Source organism: Hippichthys cyanospilos, chromosome 8 (genome assembly GCF_059441005.1).
Source record: "Hippichthys cyanospilos isolate Australia breed blue-spotted pipefish chromosome 8, RoL_Hcya_1.0, whole genome shotgun sequence".
Classification (NCBI taxonomy): Eukaryota; Metazoa; Chordata; class Actinopteri; order Syngnathiformes; family Syngnathidae; genus Hippichthys; species Hippichthys cyanospilos.
The window spans coordinates 22,761,087-22,788,319 of NC_142376.1; the positions used below are offsets into that span (position 1 = coordinate 22,761,087).

A 27,233-nucleotide genomic window follows, 5' to 3' on the forward strand; every position below is an offset into this window, starting at 1 on the left:
ACACATGGAAACTTATGTCTTTAAAACTTTTAAAAAAAGTTTTTTTAAATACCTACTAGCGCCGCCTAGTGGTTGATTAAAATGTCATTTTTTACACTTTCATGTATTGTGCTCAGTCTGTTTGAGTACAACAAATGAAAATTGGTCAGAATATCAATAAGACATGGAATATTAAGGTTTCAAAATTTTATGACTTTTCGATAATGGGCGTAGTCTGCACGCCACCTCAAAGTCAGATGACTCGCCAAAACGAAAAAAGTGGCTGTAATTGGCCCCAAAATGGCCTTATGAGTGGAAAATAGCCTCTCACTCCCGGCCCGTTTGACCTAGAGCTCCAAAAATTTGTAGCCTTATGTAGGACCTCGAGCCCTACAAAAAAGTCAGCGCGAGCCATGTGCTCAGATGTACAGAAAGAGAGTTATGAATTTTTGAATGTGCACTTTTGGCCCCTTTTTGCTCATTTGCAGGTCCCGAACTGCTCCTTTTTTCTCCCAAACGCTTGACCCGATCGACTTCAAATTCGCTGTGATGTTTTATCTGACTGTGAGGCACAATTGTTTAAATTTTCGTGATGATCCGCCATCAAATATGTTGGGGGCGGGGCTTTATATTATGCCTTTGATGATTACTTTGCCACATGTGAAACAAACCTTTATAACTCAGCTTTACAAGCTTGGAAAAATCTGAAACTTCACAGACACATGGAGACTCAAGCCCTTAACATAAGTGTTTAAAAAAATCTTCAATTGCTTATAAGGCCATCTAGTGGCAAACAAAAATGTCAGTCTGATGTCTCGCCAAAACGAACAAAGTTGCTCTGTTTGGTCCCAGATGGTCTTATCTTTTCTAAACTTCATATATTTGATGGATTTCCAATGCGGAATACACCTATCAACGTATTTTTTGTTATAGTGTGAGCGCCACCTAGTGGCAGCCAAAAATATAGCATTTTTTAAACGTTTTTATGTGTTTAGCTGAGCCCTTTGAAGTACTATCGCTGAAATTAAGTCTGAAAAGCCTCTAGACAGCCCTGCTGATCTCCACCAAATTTTACGAAGTTTTGATAATGGGCGTGGCCTCTATGACCATTTTCATTCCTAAGCTTTATCTGTCCAGTAAAAGTTGCTGTAATTTGACCCAGATGATCTGATCTTCTCACAATTTCACACATTGGATGAAAATATTCTCCTGAACATATCGACAAAAATATATTCCAGTTTAAAGCTAGCGCCACCTAGTGGCTGCAAAAAATGTCAATAGTCGAAAGATTACAGTCAATCCTGTTTGGTTTGACCTACAGCTATGAAACTTTGTAGGCAAATGAAGGACTGCAAGACCTACAAAAAAGTCAATAGAAGTGATGTGCTAGAATGTACAGAAAAATTGTTATGAATTTTTTTAATGTGCAGTTTTGTCCCATTCTTAGACATTAGCTGGTCTCAAACTAGTGCCTTTTTCTCTTAAACGATTCACCCCATTACCTTCAACTTTGGCATGAATCATTATCCAACTGAGGGGCACACATAGTCCAAATATCGTGAAGATCTCTTGACATAAAAGATGGGGGCGGAGCTTCAAATTATGTTTAATACTTCCTTTGCCAAGAGTGACAAAAATCTTAATAACTCAGCTATGATAGCTTCAAACCATCTGAAACTTTCCTGGGCCTTTAAAAGTAATGCAATAATACAGCTATGTGATAAACTTTCAAATCATTTACAGCGCCACCCAGTGGCGGACAAAAATCTCATTTTTTATACTTTTATGTACTTTGAAATGCCTGTTTGACTAAATGAATTCAAAAATGGTCAGAAAAGCTATGACACATTGGAACATTAAGGTTCTCAACTTTTATGACTTTTCATTAAAGGGCGTGGCCTCTATGCAAACTCAAAGTCTGATGTCTCCCCAAAACGGTAAAAGTTGCTGTAATTGGACCTAGATGATCTGATGTTTGCAAAACTTCATATATGGGATGGGAGTCCAATGTGAAACACACCTACAAACCTATTTTTTATCATAGTACGAGCGCCACCCATTGGCAGCAAAAAATATAGCAAATCCTTAATGTTTTTATGTACTCTGCTGAGCCCCTTGAAGTGATACCCCTTAAATGTTTTCTGAAAAGCCAGTGGCCATGCCTTATGCCCTCCACAAATCAGTACGATGTTTCGACAGTGGGTGTGGCCTATATGGCATTGTAAGTCACAAAATCGGAACAATAAAAGCTGCAGTAACTCCACCCACATTGTCCCACCTTGTCTAAATTTTACATATTTGGTAAGAGTCCTGCACTGAAATCATCTACAACTAAGTTTTCATCCTTCATACTCCTTGTTCATACCCCGACCTGTTCATACCCCAACGTGCACAGGTCTGCGAGGGCCCTTTATAGCTGCTTGCAGCTCTAGTTATTATTATTATTATTTACTGTGCAGCGCTTTTCCATTTTTGAGGGCCTAAACATGCACGAAAAGTCACCAAAATTTGCACATTTGTCGGGCCCGGTGAAAAATTGGATATTTTTGTGTTTCCCAAAACAATGCTAAAAAAATGGCTCTGCAGCGCCACCTAAGGTTGAAAAAGTGCACCTGGTCCCGGCCCGTTTGACGTAGAGCTACGAAAATTTTTAGGCATATGTAGGACCTAGAGACCTACAAAAAAGTCAGCGTGAGCCATGTGCTCAGATGTACAGAAAAAGAGTTATGAATTTTTGAATGTGCATTTTTGGCCCATTTTTGCACGTTTGCAGGTCCCAAACTGCTCCTTGTTTCTCCTAAACGCTTTACTCAATCACCTTCAAATTTGCTGTGGTCCATATTCACACATAGGGGCACAAGTGGGCAAAATTTGGTGCAGATCCGCTGACATATATGATAGGGGCGTGGCTTCAAATTATGTGTTCAATTTTTCCTTCGCCAAGAGTGACATAAACCTTAATAACTTTGTTGTACTAGCTTAAAAAAATCTAAAACTTCATAGATACATGGAAACTTATGTCTTTAACACCTTTGAAAAAAGTTTTTTTAAATACCTACTAGCGCCGCCTAGTGGTTGATTAAAATCTCATTTTTTACACTTTCATGTATTGTGCACAGTCTGTTTGAGTAAAACAAATGAAAATTGGTCAGAATATCATTAAGACATGGAATATTAAGGTTTTAAAATTTTACGACTTTTCGATAATGGGCGTAGTCTGCACGCCACCTCAAAGTCAGATGACTCGCCAAAACGAAAAAAGTGGCTGTAATTGGCCCCAAAATGGCCTTATGAGTGGAAAATAGCCTCTCACTCCCGGCCCGTTTGACCTAGAGCTCCAAAAATTTGTAGCCTTATGTAGGACCTCGAGCCCTACAAAAAAGTCAGCGCGAGCCATATGCTCAGATGTACAGAAAGAGAGTTATGAATTTTTGAATGTTCACTATTGGCCCGTTTTTGCTCATTTGCAGGTCCCGAACTGCTCCTTTTTTCTCCCAAACGCTTGACTCGATCGCCTTCAAATTTGCTGTGATGTTTTATCTGACTGTGAGGCACAATTGTTCAAATTTTTGTGACGATCCGCCAACAAATATGTTGGAGGCGGGGCTTTATATTATGCCTTTAATGATTACTTTGCCACATGTGAAACAAACCTTTATAACTCAGCTTTACAAGCTTGGAAAAATCTGAAACTTCACAGACACATGGAAACTTAAGCCCTTAACACAAGTGTTTAAAAAAATCTTCAATTGCTTATAAAGCCATCTAGTGGCAAACAAAAATGTCAGTCTGATGTCTCGCCAAAACGAACAAAGTTGCTGTGTTTGGTCCCAGATAGTCTTATCTTTTCTAAACTTCATATATTTAATGAGTTTCCAATGCGGAATACACCTATCAATGTAGTTTTTGTTATAGTGCGAGTGCCACCTAGTGGCAGCCAAAAATATAGCATTTTTTAAACGTTTTTATGTGTTTAGCTGAGCCCTTTGAAGTAATATCGCTGAAATTAAGTCTGAAAAGCCTCTAGACAGCCTTGCTGGCCTCCACCAAATTTTACGAAGTTTCGATAATGGGCGTGGCCTCTACGACCATTTTCATTCCAAAGCTTTATCTGTCCAGTAAAATTTGCTGTAATTTGACCCAGATGATCTGATCTTCTCACAATTTCACACATTGCATGAAAATATTCTCCTGAACATATCGACAAAAATACATTCCAGTTTAAAGCTAGCGCCACCTAGTGGCTGCAAAAAATGTCAGTCGAAAGATTACAAACAATCCTGTTTGGTTTGACCTACAGCTATGAAACTTTGTAGGCAAATGAAGGACTGTAAGACCTACAAAAAAGTCAATAGAAAAGATGTGCTAGGATGTACAGAAAAATTGTTATGAATTTTTTTAATGTGCAGTTTTGTCCCATTCTTAGACGTTAGCTGGTCTCAAACTAGTGTCTTTTTCTCTTAAAGGATTCACCCTATTACCTTCAACTTTGGCATGAATCATTATCCAACTGAGGGGCACACATAGTCCAAATATCGTGAAGATCTCTTGACATAAAAGATGCGGGCGGAGCTTCAAATTATGTTTAATACTTCCTTCGCCAAGAGTGACAAAATTCTTAATAACTCAGCTATGACAGCTTCAAACCATCTGAAACTCTTCTGGGCCTTTAAAAGTAATGCAATAATACAGCTATGTGATAAACTTTCAAATCATTTACAGCGCCACCCAGTGGCGGACAAAAATCTCATTTTTTATACTTTTATGTACTGTGAAATGCCTGTTTGACTAAATGAACTAAAAATGGTCAGAAAAGCTATGACACATTGGAACATTAAGGTTCTCAACTTTTATGACTTTTCATTAAAGGGCGTGGCCTCTATGCAAACTCAAAGTCTGATGTCTCCCCAAAACGGTAAAAGTTGCTGTAATTGGACCTAGATGATCTGATGTTTGCAAAACTTCATATATGGGACGGGAGTCCAATGTGAAACACACCTAGGAGCCTATTTTTTATCATAGTACGAGCGCCACCTAATGGCAGCAAAAAATATAGCAAATCCTTAACGTTTTTATGTACTCTGCTGAGCCCCTTGAAGTGATATCCCTTAAATGTTTTCTGAAAAGCCAGTGGCCATGCCTTATGCCCTCCACAAATCAGTACGATGTTTCGACAGTGGCTGTGGCGTATATGGCATTGAAAGTCACAAAATTGGAACAATAAAAGCTGCAGTAACTCCACCCACATTGTCCCACCTTGTCTAAATTTTACATATTTGTGAATAGTCCTGCACTGAAGGGATCTACAACTAATTTTTCATCATTCATAGTCCTTGTTCATACCCCGACCTGTTCATACCCCAACGTGCACAGGTCTGCGAGGGCCCTTTATAGCTGCTTGCAGCTCTAGTTATTATTATTATTATTTACTGTGCAGCGCTTTTCCATTTTTGAGGGCCTAAACATGCACGAAAAGTCACCAAAATTTGCACATTCGTCGGGCCCGGTGAAAAATTTGATATTTTTGTGTTTCCCAAAACAATGAAAAAAAAATGGCTCTGCAGCGCCACCTAAGGTCGAAAAAGTGCACCTGGTCCCGGCCCGTTTGACCTAGAGCTACGAAAATTTTTAGGCATATGTAGGACCTAGAGACCTACAAAAAAGTCAGCGTGAGCCATGTGCTCAGATGTACAAAAAAAGAGTTATGCATTTTTGAATGTGCATTTTTGGCCCATTTTTGCACGTTTGCAGGTCCCAAACTGCTCCTTGTTTCTCCTAAACGCTTTACTCAATCGCCTTCAAATTTGCTGTGGTCCATATTCACACGTAGGGGCACAAGTGGGCAAAATTTGGTGCAGATCCGCTGACATATATGATAGGGGCGTGGCTTCTAATTATGTGTTCAATTTTTCCTTCGCCAAGAGGGACAAAAACCTTAATAACTTTGTAGTACTAGCTTAAAAAAATCTAAAACTTCATAGACACATGGAAACTTATGTTTTTAACACCTTTAAAAAAAGTTTTTTTAAATAGCTACTAGCGCCGCCTAGTGGTTGATTAAAATGTCATTTTTTACAGTTTCATGTATTGTGCTCAGTCTGTTTGAGTAAAACAAGTGAAAATTGGTCAGAATAACATTAAGACATGGAATATTAAGGTTTTAAAATTTTACGACATTTCGATAATGGGCGTAGTCTGCACGCCACCTCAAAGTCAGATGACTCGCCAAAACGAAAAAAGTGGCTGTAATTGGCCCCAAAATGGCCTTATGACTGGAAAATAGCCTCTCACTCCCGGCCCGTTTGACCTAGAGCTCCAAAAATTTGTAGTCTTATGTAGGACCTCGAGCCCTACAAAAAAATCAGCGCGAGCCATATGCTCAGATGTACAGAAAGAGAGTTATGAATTTTTGAATGTGCACTTTTGGCCCGTTTTTGCTCATTTGCAGGTCCCGAACTGCTCCTTTTTTCTCCCAAACGCTTGACCCGATCGACTTCAAATTTGCTGTGATGTTTGATCTGACTGTGAGGCACAATTGTTCAAATTTTCGGGATTATTCGCCATCAAATATGTTGGGGGCGGGGCTTCATATTATGCCTTTGATGATTACTTTGCCACATGTGAAACAAACCTTTATAACTCAGCTTTACAAGCTTAGAAAAATCTGAAACTTCACATACACATGAAGACTTAAGCCCTTAACACAAGTGTTTAAAAAAATCTTCAATTGCTTATAAGGCCATCTAGTGGCAAACAAAAATGTCAGTCTGATGTCTCGCCAAAACGAACAAAGTTGCTGTGTTTGGTCCCAGATGGTCTTATCTTTTCTAAACTTCATATATTTGATGGGTTTCCAATGCGGAATACACCTATCAACGTATTTTTTGTTATAGTGCGAGCGCCACCTAGTGGCAGCCAAAAATATAGCATTTTTTAAACGTTTTTATGTGTTTAGCTGAGCCCTTTAAAGTAATATCGCTGAAATTAAGTCTGCAAAGCCTCTAGACAGCCCTGCTGACCTCCACCTAATTTTACGAAGTTTCGATAATGGGCGTGGTCTCTACGACCATTTTCATTCCGAAGCTTTATCTGTCCAGTAAAAGTTGCTGTAATTTGATCCAGATGATCTGATCTTCTCACAATTTCACACATTGGATGATAATATTCTCCTGAACATATCGACAAAAATATATTCCAGTTTAAAGCTAGCGCCACCTAGTGGCTGCAAAAAATGTCATTAGTCGAAAGATTACAGTCAATCCTGTTTGGTTTGACCTACAGCTATGAAACTTTGTAGGCAAATGAAGGACTGCAAGACCTACAAAAAAGTCAATAGAAGTGATGTGCAAGGATGTACAGAAAAATTGTTATGAATTTTTTTAATGTGCAGTTTTGTCCCATTCTTAGACATTAGCTGGTCTCAAACTAGTGTCTTTTTCTCTTAAACGATTCACCCCATTACCTTCAACTTTGGCATGAATCATTATCCAACTGAGGGGCACACATAGGCCAAATATCGTGAAGATCTCTTGCCATAAAAGATGCTGGCCGAGCTTCAAATTATGTTTAATACTTCCTTTGCCGAGAGTGACAAAAATCTTAATAACTCAGCTATGACAGCTTCAAACCATCTGAAACTTTCCTGGGACTTTAAAAGTCATGCAATAATACAGCTATGTGATAAACTTTCAAATCATTTACAGCGCCACCCAGTGGCGGACAAAAATCTCATTTTTTATACTTTTATGTACTGTGAAATGCCTGTTTGACTAAAAGAACTCAAAAATGGTCAGAAAAGCTATGACACATTGGAACATTAAGGTTCTCAACTTTTATGACTTTTCAATAAAGGGCGTTGCCTCTATGCCAACTCAAAATCCCATGTCTCGCGAAAACGGTAAAAGTTGCTGTAATTGGACCTAGACGATCTGGTATTTTTTAAACTTCGTATATGGGATGGGAGTCCAATGTGAAACACACCTACAAGTCTGATTTTTATCATAGTACGAGCGCCACCTAGTGGCAGCAAAAAATATAGCAAATCCTTAATATTTTTATGTACTCTGCTGAGCCCCTTGAAGTGATATCCCTTAAATGTTTTCTGAAAAGCCAGTGGCCATGCCTTATGCCCTCCACAAATCACTACGATGTTTCGACAGTGGGTGTGGCCTATATGGCATTGAAAGTCACAAAATTGGAACAATAAAAGCTGCAGTTACTCCACCCACATTGTCCCACCTTGTCTAAATTTTACATATTTGGTAAGAGTCCTGCACTGAAGGGATCTACAACTAATTTTTCATCATTCATAGTCCTTGTTCATACCCCGACCTGTTCATACCCCAACGTGCACAGGTCTGCGAGGGCCCTTTATAGCTGCTTGCAGCTCTAGTTATTATTATTATTTACTGTGCAGCGCTTTTCCATTTTTGAGGGCCTAAACATGCACGAAAAGTCACCAAAATTTGCACATTTGTCCGGCCCGGTGAAAAATTGGATATTTTTGTGTTTCCCAAAACAATGCAAAAAAAATGGCTCTGCAGCGCCACCTAAGGTTGAAAAAGTGCACCTGGTCCCGGCCCGTTTGACCTAGAGCTACGAAAATTTTTAGGCATATGTAGGACCTAGAGACCTACAAAAAAGTAATCGTGAGCCATGTGCTCAGATGTACAGAAAAAGAGTTATGAATTTTTGAATGTGCATTTTTGGCCCATTTTTGCACGTTTGCAGGTCCCAAACTGCTCCTTGTTTCTCCTAAACGCTTTACTCAATCGCCTTCAAATTTGCTGTGGTCCATATTCACACATAGGGGCACAAGTGGGCAAAATTTGGTGCAGATCCGTTGACATATATGATAGGGGCGTGGCTTCAAATTATGTGTTCAATTTTTCCTTCGCCAAGAGGGACAAAAACCTTAATAACTTTGATGTACTAGCTTAAAAAAATCTAAAACTTCATAGACACATGGAAACTTATGTCTTTAACACCTTTAAAAAAAGTTTTTTTAAATACCTACTAGCGCCGCCTAGTGGTTGATTAAAATGTCATTTTTTACAATTTCATGTATTGTGCTCAGTCTGTTTGAGTAAAACAAATGAAAATTGGTCAGAATATCATTAAGACATGGAATATTAAGGTTTAAAAATGTTACGACTTTTCGATAATGGGCGTAGTCTGCACGCCACCTCAAAGTCAGATGACTCGCCAAAACGAAAACAGTGGCTGTAATTGGCCCCAAAATGGCCTTATGAGTGGAAAATAGCCTCTCACTCCCGGCCCGTTTGACCTAGAGATCCAAAAATTTGTAGCCTTATGTAGGACCTCGAGCCCTACAAAAAAGTCAGCGCGAGCCATATGCTCAGATGTACAGAAAGAGAGTTATGAATTTTTGAATGTGCACTTTTGGCCCGTTTTTGCTCATTTGCAGGTCCCGAACTGCTCCTTTTTTCTCCCAAACGCTTGACCCGATCGACTTCAAATTTGCTGTGATGTTTTATCTGACTGTGACGCACAATTGCTCAAATTTTTGTGACGATCCGCCAACAAATATGTTGGGGGCGGGGCTTTATATTATGCCTTTGATGATTACTTTGCCACATGTGAAACAAATCTTTATAACTCAGCTTTACAAGCTTAGAAAAATCTGAAACTTCACAGACACATGGAGAATCAAGCCCTTAACACAAGTGTTTAAAAAAATATTCAATTGCTTATAAGGCCATCTAGTGGCAAACAAAAATGTCAGTCTGATGTCTCGCCAAAACGAAAAAAGTTGCTGTGTTTGGTCCCAGATGGTCTTATCTTTTCTAAACTTCATATATTTGATGGATTTCCAATGCGGAATACACCTAACAACGTATTTTTTGTTATAGTGCGAGCGCCACCTAGTGGCAGCCAAAAATATAGCATTTTTTAAACGTTTTTATGTGTTTGGCTGAGCCCTTTGATGTAATATTGCTGAAATTAGGTCTGCTAAGCTTCTAGACAGCCCTGCTGACCTCCACCAAATTTTCGAAGTTTCGATAATGGGCGTGGCCTCTACGACCATTTTCATTCCCAAGCTTTATCTGTCCAGTAAAAGTTGCTGTAATTTGACCCAGATGATCTGATCTTCTCACAATTTCACACATTGGATGAAAATATTCTCCTGAACATATCGACAAAAATATATTCCAGTTTAAAGCTAGCGCCACCTAGTGGCTGCAAAAAATGTCATTAGTCGAAAGATTACAGTCAATCCTGTTTGGTTTGACCTACAGCTATGAAAATTTGTAGGCAAATGAAGGACTGCAAGGCCTACAAAAAAGTCAATAGAAGTGATGTGCTAGGATGTACAGAAAAATTGTTATGAATTTTTTTAATGTGCAGTTTTGTCCCATTCTTAGACATTAGCTGGTCTCAAACTAGTGCCTTTTTCTCTTAAACGATTCACCCCATTACCTTCAACTTTGGCATGAATCATTATCCAACTGAGGGGCACACATAGTCCAAATATCGTGAAGATCTCTTGACATAAAAGATGGGGGCGGAGCTTCAAATTATGTTTAATACTTCCTTTGCCAAGAGTGACAAAAATCTTAATATCTCAGCTATGAAAGCTTCAAACCATCTGAAACTTTCCTGGGCCTTTAAAAGTAATGCAATAATACAGCTATGTCATAAACTTTCAAATCATTTACAGCGCCACCCAGTGGCGGACAAAAATCTCATTTTTTATACTTTTATGTACTGTGAAATGCCTGTTTGACTAAAAGAACTCAAAAATGGTCAGAAAAGCTATGACACATTGGAACATTAAGGTTCTCAACTTTTATGATTTTTCAATAAAGGGCGTGGCCTCTATGCCAACTCACAATCCGATGTCTCGCGAAAACGGTAAAAGTTGCTGTAATTGGACCTAGACGATCTGGTATTTTTAAAACTTCGTATATGGGATGGGAGTCCAATGTGAAACACACCTAGGAGCCTATTTTTTATCATATTACGAGCGCCACCTAATGGCAGCAAAAAAAAAAAGCAAATCCTTAACGTTTTTATGTACTCTGCTGAGCCCCTTGAAGTGATATCCCTTAAATGTTTTCTGAAAAGCCAGTGGCCATGCCTTATGCCCTCCACAAATCAGTACGATGTTTCGAAAGTGGCTGTGGCCTATATGGCATTGAAAGTCACAAAATTGGAACAATAAAAGCTGCAGTAACTCCACCCACATTGTCCCACCTTGTCTAAATTTTACATATTTGGTAATAGTCCTGCACTGAAGGGATCTACAACTAATTTTTCATCATTCATAGTCCTTGTTCATAGCCCGACCTGTTCATACCCCAACGTGCACAGGTCTGCGAGGGCCCTTTATAGCTGCTTGCAGCTCTAGTTATTATTATTATTTACTGTGCAGCGCTTTTCCATTTTTGAGGGCCTAAACATGCACGAAAAGTCACTAAAATTTGCACATTTGTCCGGCCCGGTGAAAAATTGGATATTTTTTTGTTTCCAAAAAAAATGTAAAAAAAATGGCCCTGCAGCGCCACCTAAGGTCGAAAAAGTGCACCTGGTCCCGGCCCGTTTGACCTAGGGCTACGAAAATTTTTAGGCATATGTAGGACCTAGAGACCTACAAAAAAGTCAGCGTGAGCCATGTGCTCAGATGTACAGAAAAAGAGTTATGAATTTTTGAATGTGCATTTTTGGCCCATTTTTGCACGTTTGCAGGTCCCAAACTGCTCCTTCTTTCTCCTAAACGCTTTACTCAATCGCCTTCAAATTTGCTGTGGTCCATATTCACACATAGGGGCACAAGTGGGCAAAATTTGGTGCAGATCCGCTGACATATATGATAGGGGCGTGGCTTCAAATTATGTGTTCAATTTTTCCTTCGCCAAGAGGGACAAAAACCTTAATAACTTTGATGTACTAGCTTAAAAAAATCTAAAACTTCATAGACACATTAAGACCTATGTCTTTAACACCTTTCAAAAACTATTTTTAAAATAGCTACTAGCGCCGCCTAGTGGTTGATAAAAATGTCATTTTTTAAACTTTCATGTATTGTGCTCAGTCTGTTTGAGTAAAACAAGTGAAAATTGGTCAGAACACCATTAAGATATGGAATATTAAGGTTTTAAAATTTTACGACTTTTCGACAATGGGCGTGGTCTGCACGCCACCACAAAGTTAGATGTCTCACCAAAACGAAAAAAGTGGCTGTAATTGGCCCCAAAATGGCCTTATAAGTGGAAAAAAGCCTCTTACTCCCGGCCTGTTTGACCTAGAGCTACAAAAATTTGTAGCCTTATGTAGGACCTCGAGCCCTACAAAAAAGTCAGCGCGAGCCATATGCTCAGATGTACAGAAAGAGAGTTATGAATTTTTGAATGTGCACTTTTGGCCCGTTTTTGCTCATTTGCAGGTCCCGAACTGCTCCTTTTTTCTCCTAAACGCTTTACTTAGTCTTCTTCAAATTGTGTGTTGTTTTATCTTACTGAGAGGCACAATTGTTCAAATTTTTGTGAAGATCCACCATCAAATATGTTGGAGGCGGGGCTTCTTATTATGCCTTTAAAGTTTACTTGGCCACATTTGAAACAAACCTTTATAACTCAGCTGTACAAGCTTGGAAAAATCTGAAACTTCACAGACATATGAAGTCACAAGTCCTTAACACATATATTTAATAATTTTTTCAATTGCTTATAAGGCCACCTAGTTTAAAACACAAATATCAGTCTGATATCTCGCCAAAATGAATAAGATTGCTGTATTTGGACACAGATGGTCTTATCTTTTCTAAACTTCATATATTTGATGGGTTTCCAATGCTGAACACACCTATTAACATATTTTTTGTCGCGGTGCGAGTGCCACCTAGTGGCAGCCAAAAATATTGCATTTTTTAAACATTTTTATGTGTTGAGCTGAGCCGTTTGAAGTAATATCACTGAAATTAAGTCTGACAAGCCTCTAGACAGCCCTGCTGACCTACACTAAATTTTACGAAGTTTTGAAAATGGGCGTGGCCTCTACGTCCATTTTCATTTCGAAGTTTTATCGGACCAGTAAAAGCTTCTGTAATTTGACCCAGATGAGCTGATCTTCTCACAAATTCACACATTGCATGACAATCTATTCCTGAAGACATCGACAAACATATATTCCCGTTTAAAGCTAACGCCACCTAGTGGCTGCAAAAAATATCATTAGTAGAAAGATTACAGTCAATCCTGTTTGGTTTTACTTACAGCTATGAAACTTTGTAGGCAAATAAAAACTGTAAGACCTACAAAAAGTCAACAAGAGTGATTTGCTAGTATGTATAGAAAAGTTGTTATGATTTTTTTTAATGTGCTGTTTTGCTCGTACTTAGATATTAGCTGGTCTCAAACTAGTGCCCTTTTCTCTTAGAAGGTTCACCCTATTCCCTTCAACTTTGGCATGGATCATTATCCGACTGAGGGGCACACATAGTCCAAATATCTTGAAGATCTCATGATATAAAAGACGGAGGTGGAGCTTCAAATTATGATTAATATTTCCTTCGCCAAGAGTGACGAAAACCTTAATAACTAAGCTGTAACATCTTCAAATAATCTGAAACTTTGCAGGGACTTTAAAAGTCATGCCCTAATACAGCAATGTGATAAACTTCCAAATCATTTACAGCGCCACCTAGTGGTGGACAAAAATGTCATTTTTTACACTTTTACGTACTGTGCAATGCCTGTTTGACTAAATGAACTCAAAAATGGTCAGAAAACTTTGAGACATTGGAACATGAAGTTTCTCATTTTTTACGACTTTTCAATTGAGGGCGTGGCCTCTATGCCAACTCAAAGTCCGATGTCTCGCCAAAACGGTAAAAGTTGCTGTCATTGGACCTTGATGATCTGATATTGTCAAAACTTCATATATGAGATGGGAGTCCAATGTGAAACACACCTACAACCCTATTTTTTATCAGAGTGCGAGCGCCACCTAATGGCAGCAAAAAATATAGCAATTCCTTAACGTTTTTATGTAATCTGCTGAGCCCCTTGAAGTGTTATCCCTTAAATGTTGTCTGAAAAGCCATTTGCCATGCCTAATGCCCTCCAGAAAATAGTAAGATGTTTCAACAATGGGCGTGGCCTATACGGCATTGAAAGTCACAAAATTGGAACAGTAAAAGCTGCAGTAACTCAACCCTTATTGTCCCACCTTCTCTAAATTTCACATATTTGGTAAGAGTCCTGCACTGAAGTCATCTACAACTAATTTTTCATCGTTCATACTCCTTTTTCTTACCCCGACCTGTTCATACCCCAACGTGCACAGGTCTGCGAGGGCCCTTTATAGCTGCTTGCAGCTCTAGTTTTAATTTTTATTTGTATACCGCACACTGAAATTCAGGTTACACCGTGTCTTAAGAACGGAGCCAGGTCATAACTCAAGGACTCCCTGTCTAAGTCTACCCCTGACTTAAGCGGTTACATAGATCATAGCTGTCCAATTAAAACACGTGATGTGTGACACACACACACTTGCTGACACCCATGTGTGCCATTACTCTCGTATTTTTGTTTTCAAAGCTAACATGTCTAAGGGCTGAAGGAGACAAGTCAAGTCAAGCCTTTTCCTATTCATTATGTGTCAAAGTCCACCCCAAAATAATTATTCACGCAGCCTTGTTGTTGACAACAAAGGGGCAATTAGACGGTGCTTTACTTAAGTGCATTTTTGCAATGTTCCGAGCAAACACTCAAAAGCATGCCTATATCAAGTTAAAGGTATATGTGATCGTTTGCTTCATTGTAAATGATATGATATTGCTTATTTTGCAAATGAAGTAATCATAGTTAAACACAGATATGTGGTCGTTTTTGAGTTATTCTGTTGCAAGTCAGCCCCCCTAATTTGGAGGCTGAAAATGAGGAAAAAAAAACTCTACTTGTACTTGGAGAAATATGGAACTGTATGGAAAAAGGGTTGCATTCCTCTAAAGCATCTCATGGACAACAAGATCAATGCTTCTGGACTAGCAGACCGGGGTCGTCGTCCCTATTTTTTAAAAGGTGTCTATTCAGGTGTGCTAGAGAGGTATCTGATAAACTATTTACTGTATGCCAGAAAAATGGATACACAGCTGTGGAACCTTGTTCTGTTGAAAGCGGAAGAAAGTTGGCTATCACAAAATGTTTCCCATCCTATCCTAATCTTTTTAATTTAAAACCTTCATCAGGATCATGTTGTACCAGTGTCAGAGTGGTATATAGTGGTCCCAGGTTCAGTCCCCTGTAGCCAGTTTTTCAGAATGGCACATGCAATCCTCTCCCTCTGAGCCCATCTGCAGGTTAACCAGTTTAAAATTAGAGTTACAGTCATTACTCTTCCCTCCAAATCCAGCAATTGTTTCTTAAGGCCTTTGTTTTTAGTTTCCAGTGTGTTGAGGGTGAGTTTGTTGTTCTCACACTACGCTACAAATCTGGCCGCCTCCATTGTGTAAGCAGCTTCATCACCACCGGTGAAGTGTCCTATCTCAGCGGTGTTGCCCGCGATTTTCAGGATGACGTCAACATTGGAGGCCATATCATCGTGGTTCAGCAGAGTGTTGAGGATTGGACTGAGGACACACCCCTGTTGTGTTCATGTCTTGGTGATGATTCTGGCTGAAATCTTGTTTCCTATTCTGACAGACTGATGCCTGCCAGTCAGAAAGTTCTTTAGTCAGTCGCAGAGAGTGGGGTGTAGTCCAATGGACAGCAGTTTGTCCGTGAGTCTGTGTATGACTCTATTGAACATAAAGCTGTAGTCAATAAAGGATTCTTTATAGAGCTTTGTTGACTTGGACTGATGAGATGACTTGTGTGGGGGAGGCGGGTGTGGTGGCTAAAGCGCCTCCCGGCCTCCTCTCTGAGCAGGGGCTTGGAGTCTTGAACTGTGTGTAAAAGGTGTTAAGCTCATTGGGCAGACGGATGGTACTGGTACTGGTCCTGTAGTCTGTGATTTGCTGTATGGCCTTCCACATTCGCCAAGGGTCAGCAGTGAAATAGAACCTGTCCAGCTTGTCTCTGTACAAATTATTTGCTACTGCGAGGGCCTGAAGGTCTGTACTTTGCAGCTTTGTACTCTGTCTCACCACCATATTTAAACACAGTTGAGCGAGTGCATCATACAGCTTACCTGATTGTTGATCCATGGCTTCTGGTTAGGAAACTTAATGGCTAGTATGAAGGGCACAACGTTCTCCACACAGGTGCTGATATGCCCTGTCACATAGTCATCATAGTCCTGTACACTGACAGAAGAATCCTCTCGGGTGGCTGCAACTTTGAACACATCCCAGTCTGTGCTACCAAACCAGAGCCTAACCTGTTTGATGACTGGATATGATTGTTTGAGAGTCTGTAAGCCGGGTACAGAAACAAAGAGATGTGTTCCGATTGTCCAAATATGGACCTTTTATGTTGATGGAGACATGATCTATAATCCTCTTCTCACAGGTGTGAATGTCTACATGTTGGTGGAATTTGGGAAGTACAGTCCTTAGGTTGCACTGATTAAAATTGCTCGTGGTGATGAGCAAGCATCTGGATGGGCTTTTTCTAGCACGCTGATTGATGTTTGTAGCTTTCTGAGCGTAGTTTTAAAGTTGGCGCTCAGAGAAATGTAAACAGCGGCCAAAAATACTCAACTGAACATCTTTGGTCTGTAGTAGGGTTGGTTGGCATTTAAGAAGTAAAGCCTGATACTCAGCAACTCAAGCGAACAGTACTTTTGGCCCGTTCATATGTCGACACATCATGCGTTCTTTACAAACGTGCACACACCTACACCTCGAGTCTTATTGGCAGCTGCTCTTCTATCTCAGCAATGAATGGAGTACCTATGTCGTTGAACGGCAGAGCCTGAAACGTTCTCTGAAAGCCAGGTTTCGGTAAAAATGAGAGCACAGCATTCTCTTTTTTCCCTCTGCGTTTTGATCCTGGTTCTCAGTTTGTCCAGCTGTGTTTCACAGAGACCGCATATTTTCCAGCAAGAGACTGGGTAGCGTGTGCCGGCTTTTAGCTTAGCATAGAGGCCCTTCTTCTGACCTCACCTCTTAAGCACTCTCCTTGGGCCGCCAGCTCACGAGATGTTGGTGTTTCAGGGCCTTCCCGTAGGTGACGGGGTTACTCACGATATCTCACAATGAGTTGTAGTTCAGATGGTACAAGTCCACTAAACTCAAAGTTGCGAGCGTTGGCATTGTGACTCTGCTGTATGTTAGCTGTACATGGCAACTGTATGATGATAGAAACCCAAAAAATGTACAACAAAGAAGAAAAAGCCAACATTTGCGGGCCAAACAAACAAAGACACTTGCCACGGGGGGCGCCATGTTCTTCACATTTTCATTTCTGGCTAAAATGCCATTCACCTTTGGAGAGAAATAAGCAATCACTGCCAGAATTGTTTCTCTGCCGCTGGCCGTATTTTCCCTTTTTGGTGACACAATGTTCTCCTCCCTTAGCTTGCGTGCACTCATGTTACCATCCCCGCTGACCCTGGAGCTAACTTTTAAGGTTAAGTCTGGCAGTTAAGAGGAATAATTACTGATGGGAAAGCCAAGGAAGCCATGATAACTGTGATGATAATAGTCTAATATTATCAATGACACATCAGAATTACCATATTTGCCGCACTATAAGGCGCACCTAAAAGCCTTAATTTTTTAAAAAAGCTGATGGTGCGCCTTATAATCAGGTGCGACTTATATATGAATCAATATTGAGATTGAGATTTGTAGATGGGGAATTAAGTGATAAAATAAGCTTTACCTGTTTCTTTGGTGTGTTTACAGTTGAACAAGGTTGGTCATATTGACATTAAGTTAATATGCTCTTGAGAGTTTAGAGTTATTTTTGTTATTACTTTGAATTTACTATTGAACAAGTTTTAAAATGTCATTAATTGAGGGTGCGCCTTAAAATCCGGTGCGGAAAATACGGTCAGTTCTTGGGTGATTAAGTACACTTTCCACAGACGTTTGCCTGGAACTGCTAAAGCAGAGCCCATCAAATTTGAAACCAACCAAATAGCATGAATTTTGATTACTTTCTGGAAAGAAAACTGAAAACTGAAAATTTCTGGAGAAAATATTGGTGTAGGCTGAATGAAAACTTTTGGAATTATTTCAAATTATATCAAATGATGGCATAAGATATTAAATGCCACTCAGCTATCTATGTAGCATTTCAAAACAGCCATTGGTACAAAGTTTTGTAAGCATATTTGTTAAAATAGGTCATATTGTCATGAGTTAGCATGAGTGTAGAGGTTGTGGGCATAGAAAGTGACCACAATAAAACCCGGAAATGAACATACGATAGAAAAAAATGGAAACGACACTCAAGAAAAAACAGGAATGCAATTTACGAAAGGGGTCCCCAACCTTTTTATCACCATGGACCAGATTTGTACAAAAATGTACACAACATTGATTAAATCAATCATATTACTGAATTACAAATGCTATTTATTTCAATACAAAATGTTAATTACAAGAAAATCAGTATTGATTATTGCAAAATCTTTGCATATGCTCACGAATACTAAAGGGAAATAGCTGGCACAAACGAAAATGCTAACAAGCTAAAGGCATACAAATCAGCACACTATAACATGCTGAAGATAAGAAATAACATTAGCTAGCATGTAGCACAATTTGGGCATATTATCATTAATGACAACATTCTTACAAAGAAAGTACAACTTGCAGACACTCAGAAAGCGACAGAACAATGTGTGTGTCTACAACAGTGACTACTCTCAATTAAATCCACACAGTACTTGTTCACTACAAAATGTAATGTCATGATCAAGCCAAACAAGGCACAAATAAACTGTTAAAGGATAAACTAAATCGGTTCTGCCAAATCGTTTCCAAAACATCATTATTTTGGATGCGGCCCATGCGGCCTGATACCATTTGATCCACGGACCAGTACTGGGCAACATTTTTTGGTCACCTCTTCATGTTTTTTCACCTTACAACATAAAAAATAACTTCTCTTCTCAAACATGGTGTTTCACTGTGTGTGCATGTATGCTTATACGTGACTACACACATCACTGCTTACGTCACTACAATGCTGGTCAACTATTGGTCGGTGTCACGACTCCCTAAGATACTGGTCTACCATTAATCAGCATCACGGAGTCACTAAGATGCTGGTCTGCTCTTGGTCGGCGTCATGGTGTCAAAATGGTGGCATGTTAAAGATTTGTTCTCGTGTGAGTGCTTACAATATCATATTTATTGTTCATTTTAGTGCTTAATTCAAACTTTAATAGGTTAGCCATGGATACCAAGATTGCTAGTGATGTTAAAGAGAGAAGTGAGAAGATGATTAGTATAGAAACAAAGCTGGAGGTAATCAAGAAACACAAAGAAGGCTAGGCTAGGCTGGGCTAGGCTACCCACACGAGGGAATATTGCCATAAGAAGCCCATCACGTCACCCAAAAGTAAATAAATCCTTTATTTGTTTTTTTTATTTATGATGTTATTTCATTGTATACATGGACATTATATATACACAGTAAGTAGCACTTACTATACTATTTTGTTACTATTTTATAATGTACATACAATTTAGATCTTTTTACCTGGGGTTTCACATGCAGGTTTGTATTGCCCGCCATACTGCGAATTTGTGTTACGATCCCAACCGCGGAACGGATTATTTTCATAATCCAGGGGACTCTAATCCGGTGGTTCTTAACCTGGGTTCGATCGAACCCTAAGGGTTCGGTGAGTCGGTCTCCGGGGTTCGGTGGAGCCTCCGCCGCAGAGGTCCACCCCTCAGTCTAGTCTGCAGTTAGTAGGCACAGTCATTGAAAGCGTCCTGCTCTGAGATTTCCTTCCGGTCCGCTTTGAGGTCGCTGGTTTATGCAGCAGAGTGAGACCTCCCGATCAGACCACTTAGAGAGGGCTGTATATGTGCTTGAGTGAGACTCCCTACTGTTCCGCTTTGAGAGCGCTAGATAAGCAGCAGAGTGAGACCTCCTTCTCAGTCGGGACCACACACCGGAATTAGCCCATTATCTCCCGAGCGCCGATCCAGGCAAATAAACTCCTGTGGCCGGCGATCTAAAAGGTCGATCGCTGTATGGACTCACGACGTGGCAGCGGGGAACTGGTACTTTTATCCACTGTGTTGGTTTCCTTATTTGAACAAGGTGATATTAATGCAAGATTCATTTCGTGCACCAGTAAAAAAAAATCATATTTTATTTATTTCTAAAGTAGGGTTCGGATAATGAGCATATGAAACTGGTGGGGTTCGGTGCCTCCAACAAGGTTAAGAACCACTGCTCTAATGTGACGAGACAATGATCAACACCAAGACAAGACACAACTGGCGCAGGGAGCTGATTTGCTGAAATAAGGATTGATGAGGTGGACATACAGTAATCAAACTAGCAGTACACGAACGAACAGGACGAGAAAAACATGAACTAAGAACAAAACAAACTCAAACCCGAAACACGAAGGGAAAAAAAACAACATATGAAAGAATCAAAAAACACAGACACTAGCCCCTAAACATAACACAAATAACAAACGCAGTGAAAACAGTAATTAACACAAATCAAACAAAAAAAAACAGTAATATAAAGTAAAAAAAAAACAAGTACATGAATAAAATACAAAACAACCAGTTAACAACTAAATACCAGTAATATAAAGTAAAAAAAAAAAAAAAGTACTGTACATGAATTAAAAAATACACACAATTCAGCAGTACAGAGTCTCTTATCGACCAAAAGTCTCTTATTGAGCTGAAAACCTCATAATCGTATGTGTGTTTTGTTTTATATGTACACGAGGAGGGGGCTTGTCTTACATTTAATATAAGGCCATCCCAAAGGGAAAGGGAAAGGCTGGCCATGGAAAATGCATGGCAAATATAAAGTGGATGGTGGACTAGAATTTCCTCAAACCTGTTCGGAAGTCGTTTGTGAAGTTGTCTGAAACTATTGGTGACAATTACAATGATCTGTTAGTGCTCAGTTGGTCAGTTTTTTCATAGTTTTGCGTCATTGTCAGCCTAACCTCTGTTCACTATTGTCTGAATGCCCACCTCTGTTCCTGCATGTATGTATTTCTTAAGCTTGTTTTATGTTGACTTGCCCCCCTCTTCTCTGTCCGGATAATATTTCATTGTCCAAACAGGAATGAAGACAACAGTTAGTGAAGCAGAGCATCCACTGCTTTGTGAAGGAACGAGAAGGGTTAAGGGAGATCTAGCTCTGGCCCTCATGATCACATATAAAGATGACCAGAACAAGCTGAAGAAGGTAAGAAGAGTCTATATGAACTGACATCCTTCTAATTGTATCTAATTTCCTGGGTATTTTATTTAAAGTTGCTTAACAAGCCAAAAATACATCTCTTTTGAGACACTTAATTACATATATTTATTATGAGGGATAATACATGGATGTATCTAAAAGGTTTTCAGAAAGTGTTGGATGACCACTGCAAAGTAAAATTCTAATGGCAGGTAAGGACATCATCTGAGATTTGAACAGTTTAAAATATGGGGAAGTAAGAACAGAAAATGGGCAAAACTGGTTCTTTGGTCTCAACCCCAAAACAACTTTTCATTAAGCTTGCAGTTAATTCCTAAGGCATCATCTGCCAAAGTTTGCTGTCTGTGTGTGTGTGTTTGTGCGCGTGTGTGTGTGCGCGCGTGTGGTTGCTTGTGTGTTTATTTTTTTTACATCAAAATTTCACAATGGGAAATTTGATAAAGGATTTTTGTGTCATTTATGATTTGGCATATGGCCCAGCTGTGATGAAAGTATTATCATGGATATTGTACTTTAATAGTTACACAATGCTTTGTTTAGATTTTTTTTCTCAATGTTATACATAAGACATCAACACTAATATTTATGAGTCACTACTAACCAGTGTTCCCTCAAAGGTGCGCATGTGCGCAATTGCTTATGTGTAGCATAGAAAATCTATGCTGCACATAAAACAATGCAATGTAAACGTAATAAAAAATATCTAATATTAAACTTCATCTTATCTGATTAATTAGACCAATAATATTGTTTTCTGTAACATTTTGTATTGAGACAGCGAGTGACAAGTGTCCAGCCAACGATTCGATAACTTTCACTTAGACTATTCATCCAATCAAACGCATTGACAGAAACGTTCCCTGCATATACACCCCATGCAGGTTAGCTCGTAAACAACAGTTAAGAGATAAGAGACGCTAACCTCTTTTCTTTATGAAATGAACGAGCAGTGACACATCCACTTATCTAGCCAAAGTAAAAAAGAAATGTGCTTCCTTTAAGATGGAATGGCTGTCGGAGTGTAGTAGTGAAAGTGTGTGAGATTTTTTTTTTTCTTTTTCACAACTTGTGGCTTGTTTCTTACCCTGGTGACAAGTGCAATATACATTACATAGTCATGTCTAAAATACTTATTGCTCGAAATGAAAAAAAAAGTTAATGGTAACAAAAATAGCTGTGATTTGATTTGTTATATTAAAAAAAATAAAAACAAGAAGAAAATTGTTGAAAACCAACAAAAATAATTGTGATGTGTTTGGCAATCATAGATGCATTGTTCTGGACAACGCTGGTCACCTCAACTATCCCCTCGTAAATGACGGGATCAGTACCCAAAAGCACATTACCAGTCCACACATGTTTCAAAGTTGTTGAACATCACCAGGTCGTGCTTTTCACATGAATTCTTTCGACCAAGAACAATGGCATTAAGGAAGGATTCATTAGTTACATTACATTACTAACCACAGTTACATTACACTCCTCCGAAGGCTGCCATGTCTGTTATAGCTACGGACAATGGTAAATGCAGCACCACCTGCTGTCCGTAATGAAAAATGGTATAAAATCTTACACATTGTGCCTTTAAAGTAAATGCAGGAATAGACTTGTTGAAAAATGAAACCCTGGAATTGATGATTGTTTACATTTGTATTATTTGCTGATGTTTACATGACATGATAGTCTGCCAGCTAGCTTGATGGATAAATACACCTTAGCAGCGATGTGCATTGTCGACGAATCTCATTTTCAGTTACTTTGATTATATCTTTAAAGTTTTAGGGTTAGGGTGCTGAGAAATAGAAGTTGAGACCTTCAGAAGGCTGTTTTTGTAGAATTCCCAAAATGCATAATAGTAAGGTAAAGCCAAGATATGAGGCCATTGATCATTGATTACAACAGCATTTGTAGCATCCTCCCAAAGTTCTCTTTCATCCTCATTGTACTCCTTCAGCTGTGTGTTGTCACTCGTGTGTGAGATTTACTCTGAAATAGCACGGCGTGAGTTGTAATCCGATTTTGCCCAGGAGTTGTAATCCACTCCTGCTGTTGTAATACATTAGAATTTCAAGTATAAACTCTGCTTCACTGTTTTCATGTTTGGTCAGCTTCGGGCTCCATTCTAGGACAGTGGCATTTGCGATTACAGTCAACTTCTAAGGAAACTTCTAACAGCTCATCTCTTTGCAATGTAGCCTATTATTTTTTAAAAATATTAAAAAAGAGGGCACCAAAGACGAAGCACATAGTAGCGAAGGAACACTGTTTAGGAGGGACCTTGTTTAGGTGACGTTTGTATTATCTTAGCTTGTTTGCACATTTTGCACCCATGAGTACAGGAAGAATACACTGGTCGAACACTTTGCTTTAAACATATAGGAACGATTATCGTAACTTCGTCCATCGTCACTGTTGTGTTTTCTTAAAGAAATAAAAATAAAAATAAATAAGGTTCCAGATAAATAAAAGGCCACCGTTTTAAATATGACGTCAGCAGATATCGTGGTGATTAAACATCGTTGTCACCTGTGGGACACGTCAACGGCGTTTCAACCCGGTGTGAGTCAACTGGTGACACATTTCTTTCTTATAATCTGGACCTTATTTGAATATTTCGGTTGTATTGATTTGCTTCGGGTTTCGGACTGTGTAACAACTTTACTTTAGCGCTCACGTTCGTGCTGTTACGTTTATTCGATACGGACAAGGATGCCATAGTGACGTGCAACATTTGTTCGGTACACGCACGTACGCTGTAGCGACATGTAAAAGTACCTTGATTGTTTAGTTTGATTTGATTTGTGCCGCACACTTTGATCGCTTCTTTGGTTTAGTTCTTCACTAAGTTATTCTGAGTTTTGCCTGGCTGTCAAATTACTCCCTACAGCAGCAAGCATTCAGAGCCAATTTATTTAACCAATATATTAAATACAAACTTACCATTATTATTGTTTGTTTTATACATGTATGATATATTTAGCAACATATGTCATACAAATGTCAAATGTTTGGTTTGCAGTTGTTTGAAAATGACCATATTTGACAGTATGTTTAAATTGTTTAGGTTATTACCTACTCCTCCTCGTACCGTTGCTGCAGTTCACCTCCCTCTTTCATCCATTTAAATAAAGAAAATAAAGAAAATGGAACATTGGAGAGTTGAGTAATTCCGAGCACACCGTGGTGAACCCTTTCCGTAGGGAAAATGGAACAGTAATAACCAGGGACTTTCCGCAAGTCATTGAAAAACCATCACATCTCATCTGACTGCAAAGTAAAAGCAACCATAGCAGAAAGTAGACTAATAGGCCACCTGTGAAATATTGCTTTCAGTCTGACAAAAGTATGGATTCGGTTGAAATATTGCCACTAAAGGGAAGACGCTCAACAGCACAGGCTCTGTTTCGCAAAAGAGCTAACAGGCTAGCCATAACAATTTATCTCTTGGAGCAAGGCACCCTAATTGATGAAGTCCGAGCACTCACGTCAGATTTCGGCAAGGTGCATGATTCTGGCCAAGAGTACATTGATGCTTTAGAAGACACTGAGAATGCGGAAGAAGAAATTGTGCAGACCAAGGATAAGACTGCCAAGTGCCTGGCTACATATAAAGAGGTGTTCCAGCTTGGAAGATAAACAATATGGTCTAAATACGCCAGGGTGGACATTCTACTGCACACGGACGGTGCGGAGGAGAAGTGTGCAGAAATGGAAAGCACCAAAGTGGAGAAAGTGTCAGAATATGAGTATGAAGCCCTGAGAGAGTGTCTGCAAGAGAAGATCGACACACTTGAGCAAAGGATGCATGAGTGGGAAGATCTTGTCCCAGGTAAGACTATAGCCTTCAAACAGCAGTTATATAAAATAAAAACAGGCTGCACAGCTGGGAACTGAGCTGGCAAAAATCACATCACGCCACATCCAAAAAAGAACCCACTGAAGCTGACCCACAATCAACGCCTTACACGTCGATGCAACCAGTATCCACTGACTGGAAGCCTCAGTCTTGAAAGAACTTGACTGCCTGGTTTCTCGGGAGACATGACTGACTATTATCGGTGGAAGACTGAGTGGGCAGAGTTAGAGCAGCTGGGAAATCCACTGAGGATTGCTGGTGTCACACGGTTCCATCTTTTAGCGAGTCTGAGTGACAAGGTAAAGAAAAACCTGGTCCTATCTAGCTGTGTTACGTCAGATGAGATGTTCAAGCGCCTTGATAACCGCTTTAGCAACAAAGCAAGAATTGTGCTGAAGATAACTGAGGAAATTAAAAGCTTGCCCCCAGTGAAGGGAAACAACCCTAGAAAACCTATTGAGCTGATCCAGACAGTGGAGCGAGCCCTCAGCAACTTGGTGATACTGGGAGAAGAGGACATCATAAAAAACCGGATCGTAGCGCAATCATTAGAGAGAAAGCTGCCTCACTTTTTAAAGGAGAAGTGGATTGAGCACAAGGCTAAGATGATGGATGACATCAATCCAAGCAATCGCTTAGACTCTGCTGCTTTTCTTACAGAAGCAGGAGGCGGTGTTAGAACAGTCATCTTTTTGCCAAGGTATATAGAACTGGCAACAGTATGGAATTCTTTGTCTCCTGGTTTCATAACTTCTGTAGTCGTGAACCAGTTGACCATGACTTTATTTCTGTTCATCATCAGACCTGACCTTTAGCTTTCCTTGTCTAATTTGTTTATGCGACAATGTATTTCATTGTTATCAGCAGAGAAAAGACTAATAATGTCAGCAAAGCATAGGAAGTGGCATAGGTGGCGGCTTGCCTTAAATCCTTTTCTAAGTTGCTCTGAACTTCTTCATTATCGACATTTATTGCTTAATCACACGCAAACTGCAGAACCAACCACACTTTACCTCGCATCATGTACTGAGTCATGTCAGGACTGCACTGCATGTCCTTCCCCTCGAAAGTTCCTTGTCAAATGAGCTTTTTTTTTTTAAACCTGATGTATAGGTACAGTGGCTTGTTGAGCCCCAAAAAGTTTAGTTTTTTTTTTTCCCTGTAGTTCAGGGGTTCTTGATGTGTCGGCCCCAGTCTACCGGTCGAGCACCTAGCTATTTTGGTCGCCCGCGTGACACAAAAAAAAAAAAGTCAGTCAAGGAAACCCATCACCACCGCCCCACCTCCATTCGATCGTGGGAGGTTAGCTACTGGATTAGTAGACCTTAGGGAAATCAAGTTTGGTTGTGAGAACCATCTGTGACAATAGTTACACCATGAGTCGAAGTGCGCAGAGTGCATTTGCAAGAGGACCTCAAAAAGCAGGGCTCTGGTTATATGATCCACAAAACGATTCATTTGTCCTTGAAAACATCCTAAAATAAGGCTTCCTTCTCACTTTTTTTCTGGCCCAGTGTTGAACAAAGATACAAAGGTTGTAATGCTTCACCCGGTTCTTTTATTTATTGCTTGCTATCTTCGAAGTATAGTAATTAGCAGAAAACAGCGCTATTTCTGTTGAAATATTTACTGTATGCCAGAGTGACATACAGTATTGAGTTAATGCTTCTTTCGCACTTTAAGTCCAGAAAGGCTGTAATACCAGGAATTTGAAGGTCTTTACCAGTGACACTGGACAGTGTGAGTGGTAGCTGTGGTGACACATTCTTGCTAAAGTCTATAATCATCTCTACCGTCATGCTTGTTTATAGCTATAAGTTGTATTTCCTGCACCAGCTGCACTTCCTCTCTATATGCAGGCCAGTGTCTGAGGTGTCATCTGCAAACTTCAGGAAATTGACATCTGGGTGTGATGAGGTTTAGTTGTTCCTGCTGAGGGAGAAGAACAACAGAGTGGATGTGTCCTTGGGAGGCCTCCTTGTTGCGAGTTGATGATATAATTCATGCCAGCGTCACCTGCAGTGTCTTACTCGCAGCAAGCTCTCAGTCCCTTGGCAGTAGACAAGCTG

At 39.7% G+C, this 27,233-nt stretch overlaps 1 protein-coding gene across 4 annotated transcripts in view; it reads left to right on the forward strand.

The window, feature by feature from the left end:
• The window catches only part of zswim8 (zinc finger, SWIM-type containing 8), a 174,251-nt gene that overhangs the window by 112,033 nt on the left and 34,985 nt on the right, over window positions 1-27,233 (forward strand). For all 4 annotated transcript variants that reach the window (XR_015866487.1, XM_088422255.1, XM_088422253.1 and 1 more), the window contains one exon: window positions 21,169-21,293. Coding sequence is in view for 3 of the 4 variants with exons in the window: in XM_088422255.1 (XP_088278381.1) it covers window positions 21,169-21,293 (125 nt within the window). In the remaining variant the exon portion in view is untranslated. The remainder of the gene's footprint in view (window positions 1-21,168; window positions 21,294-27,233) is intronic.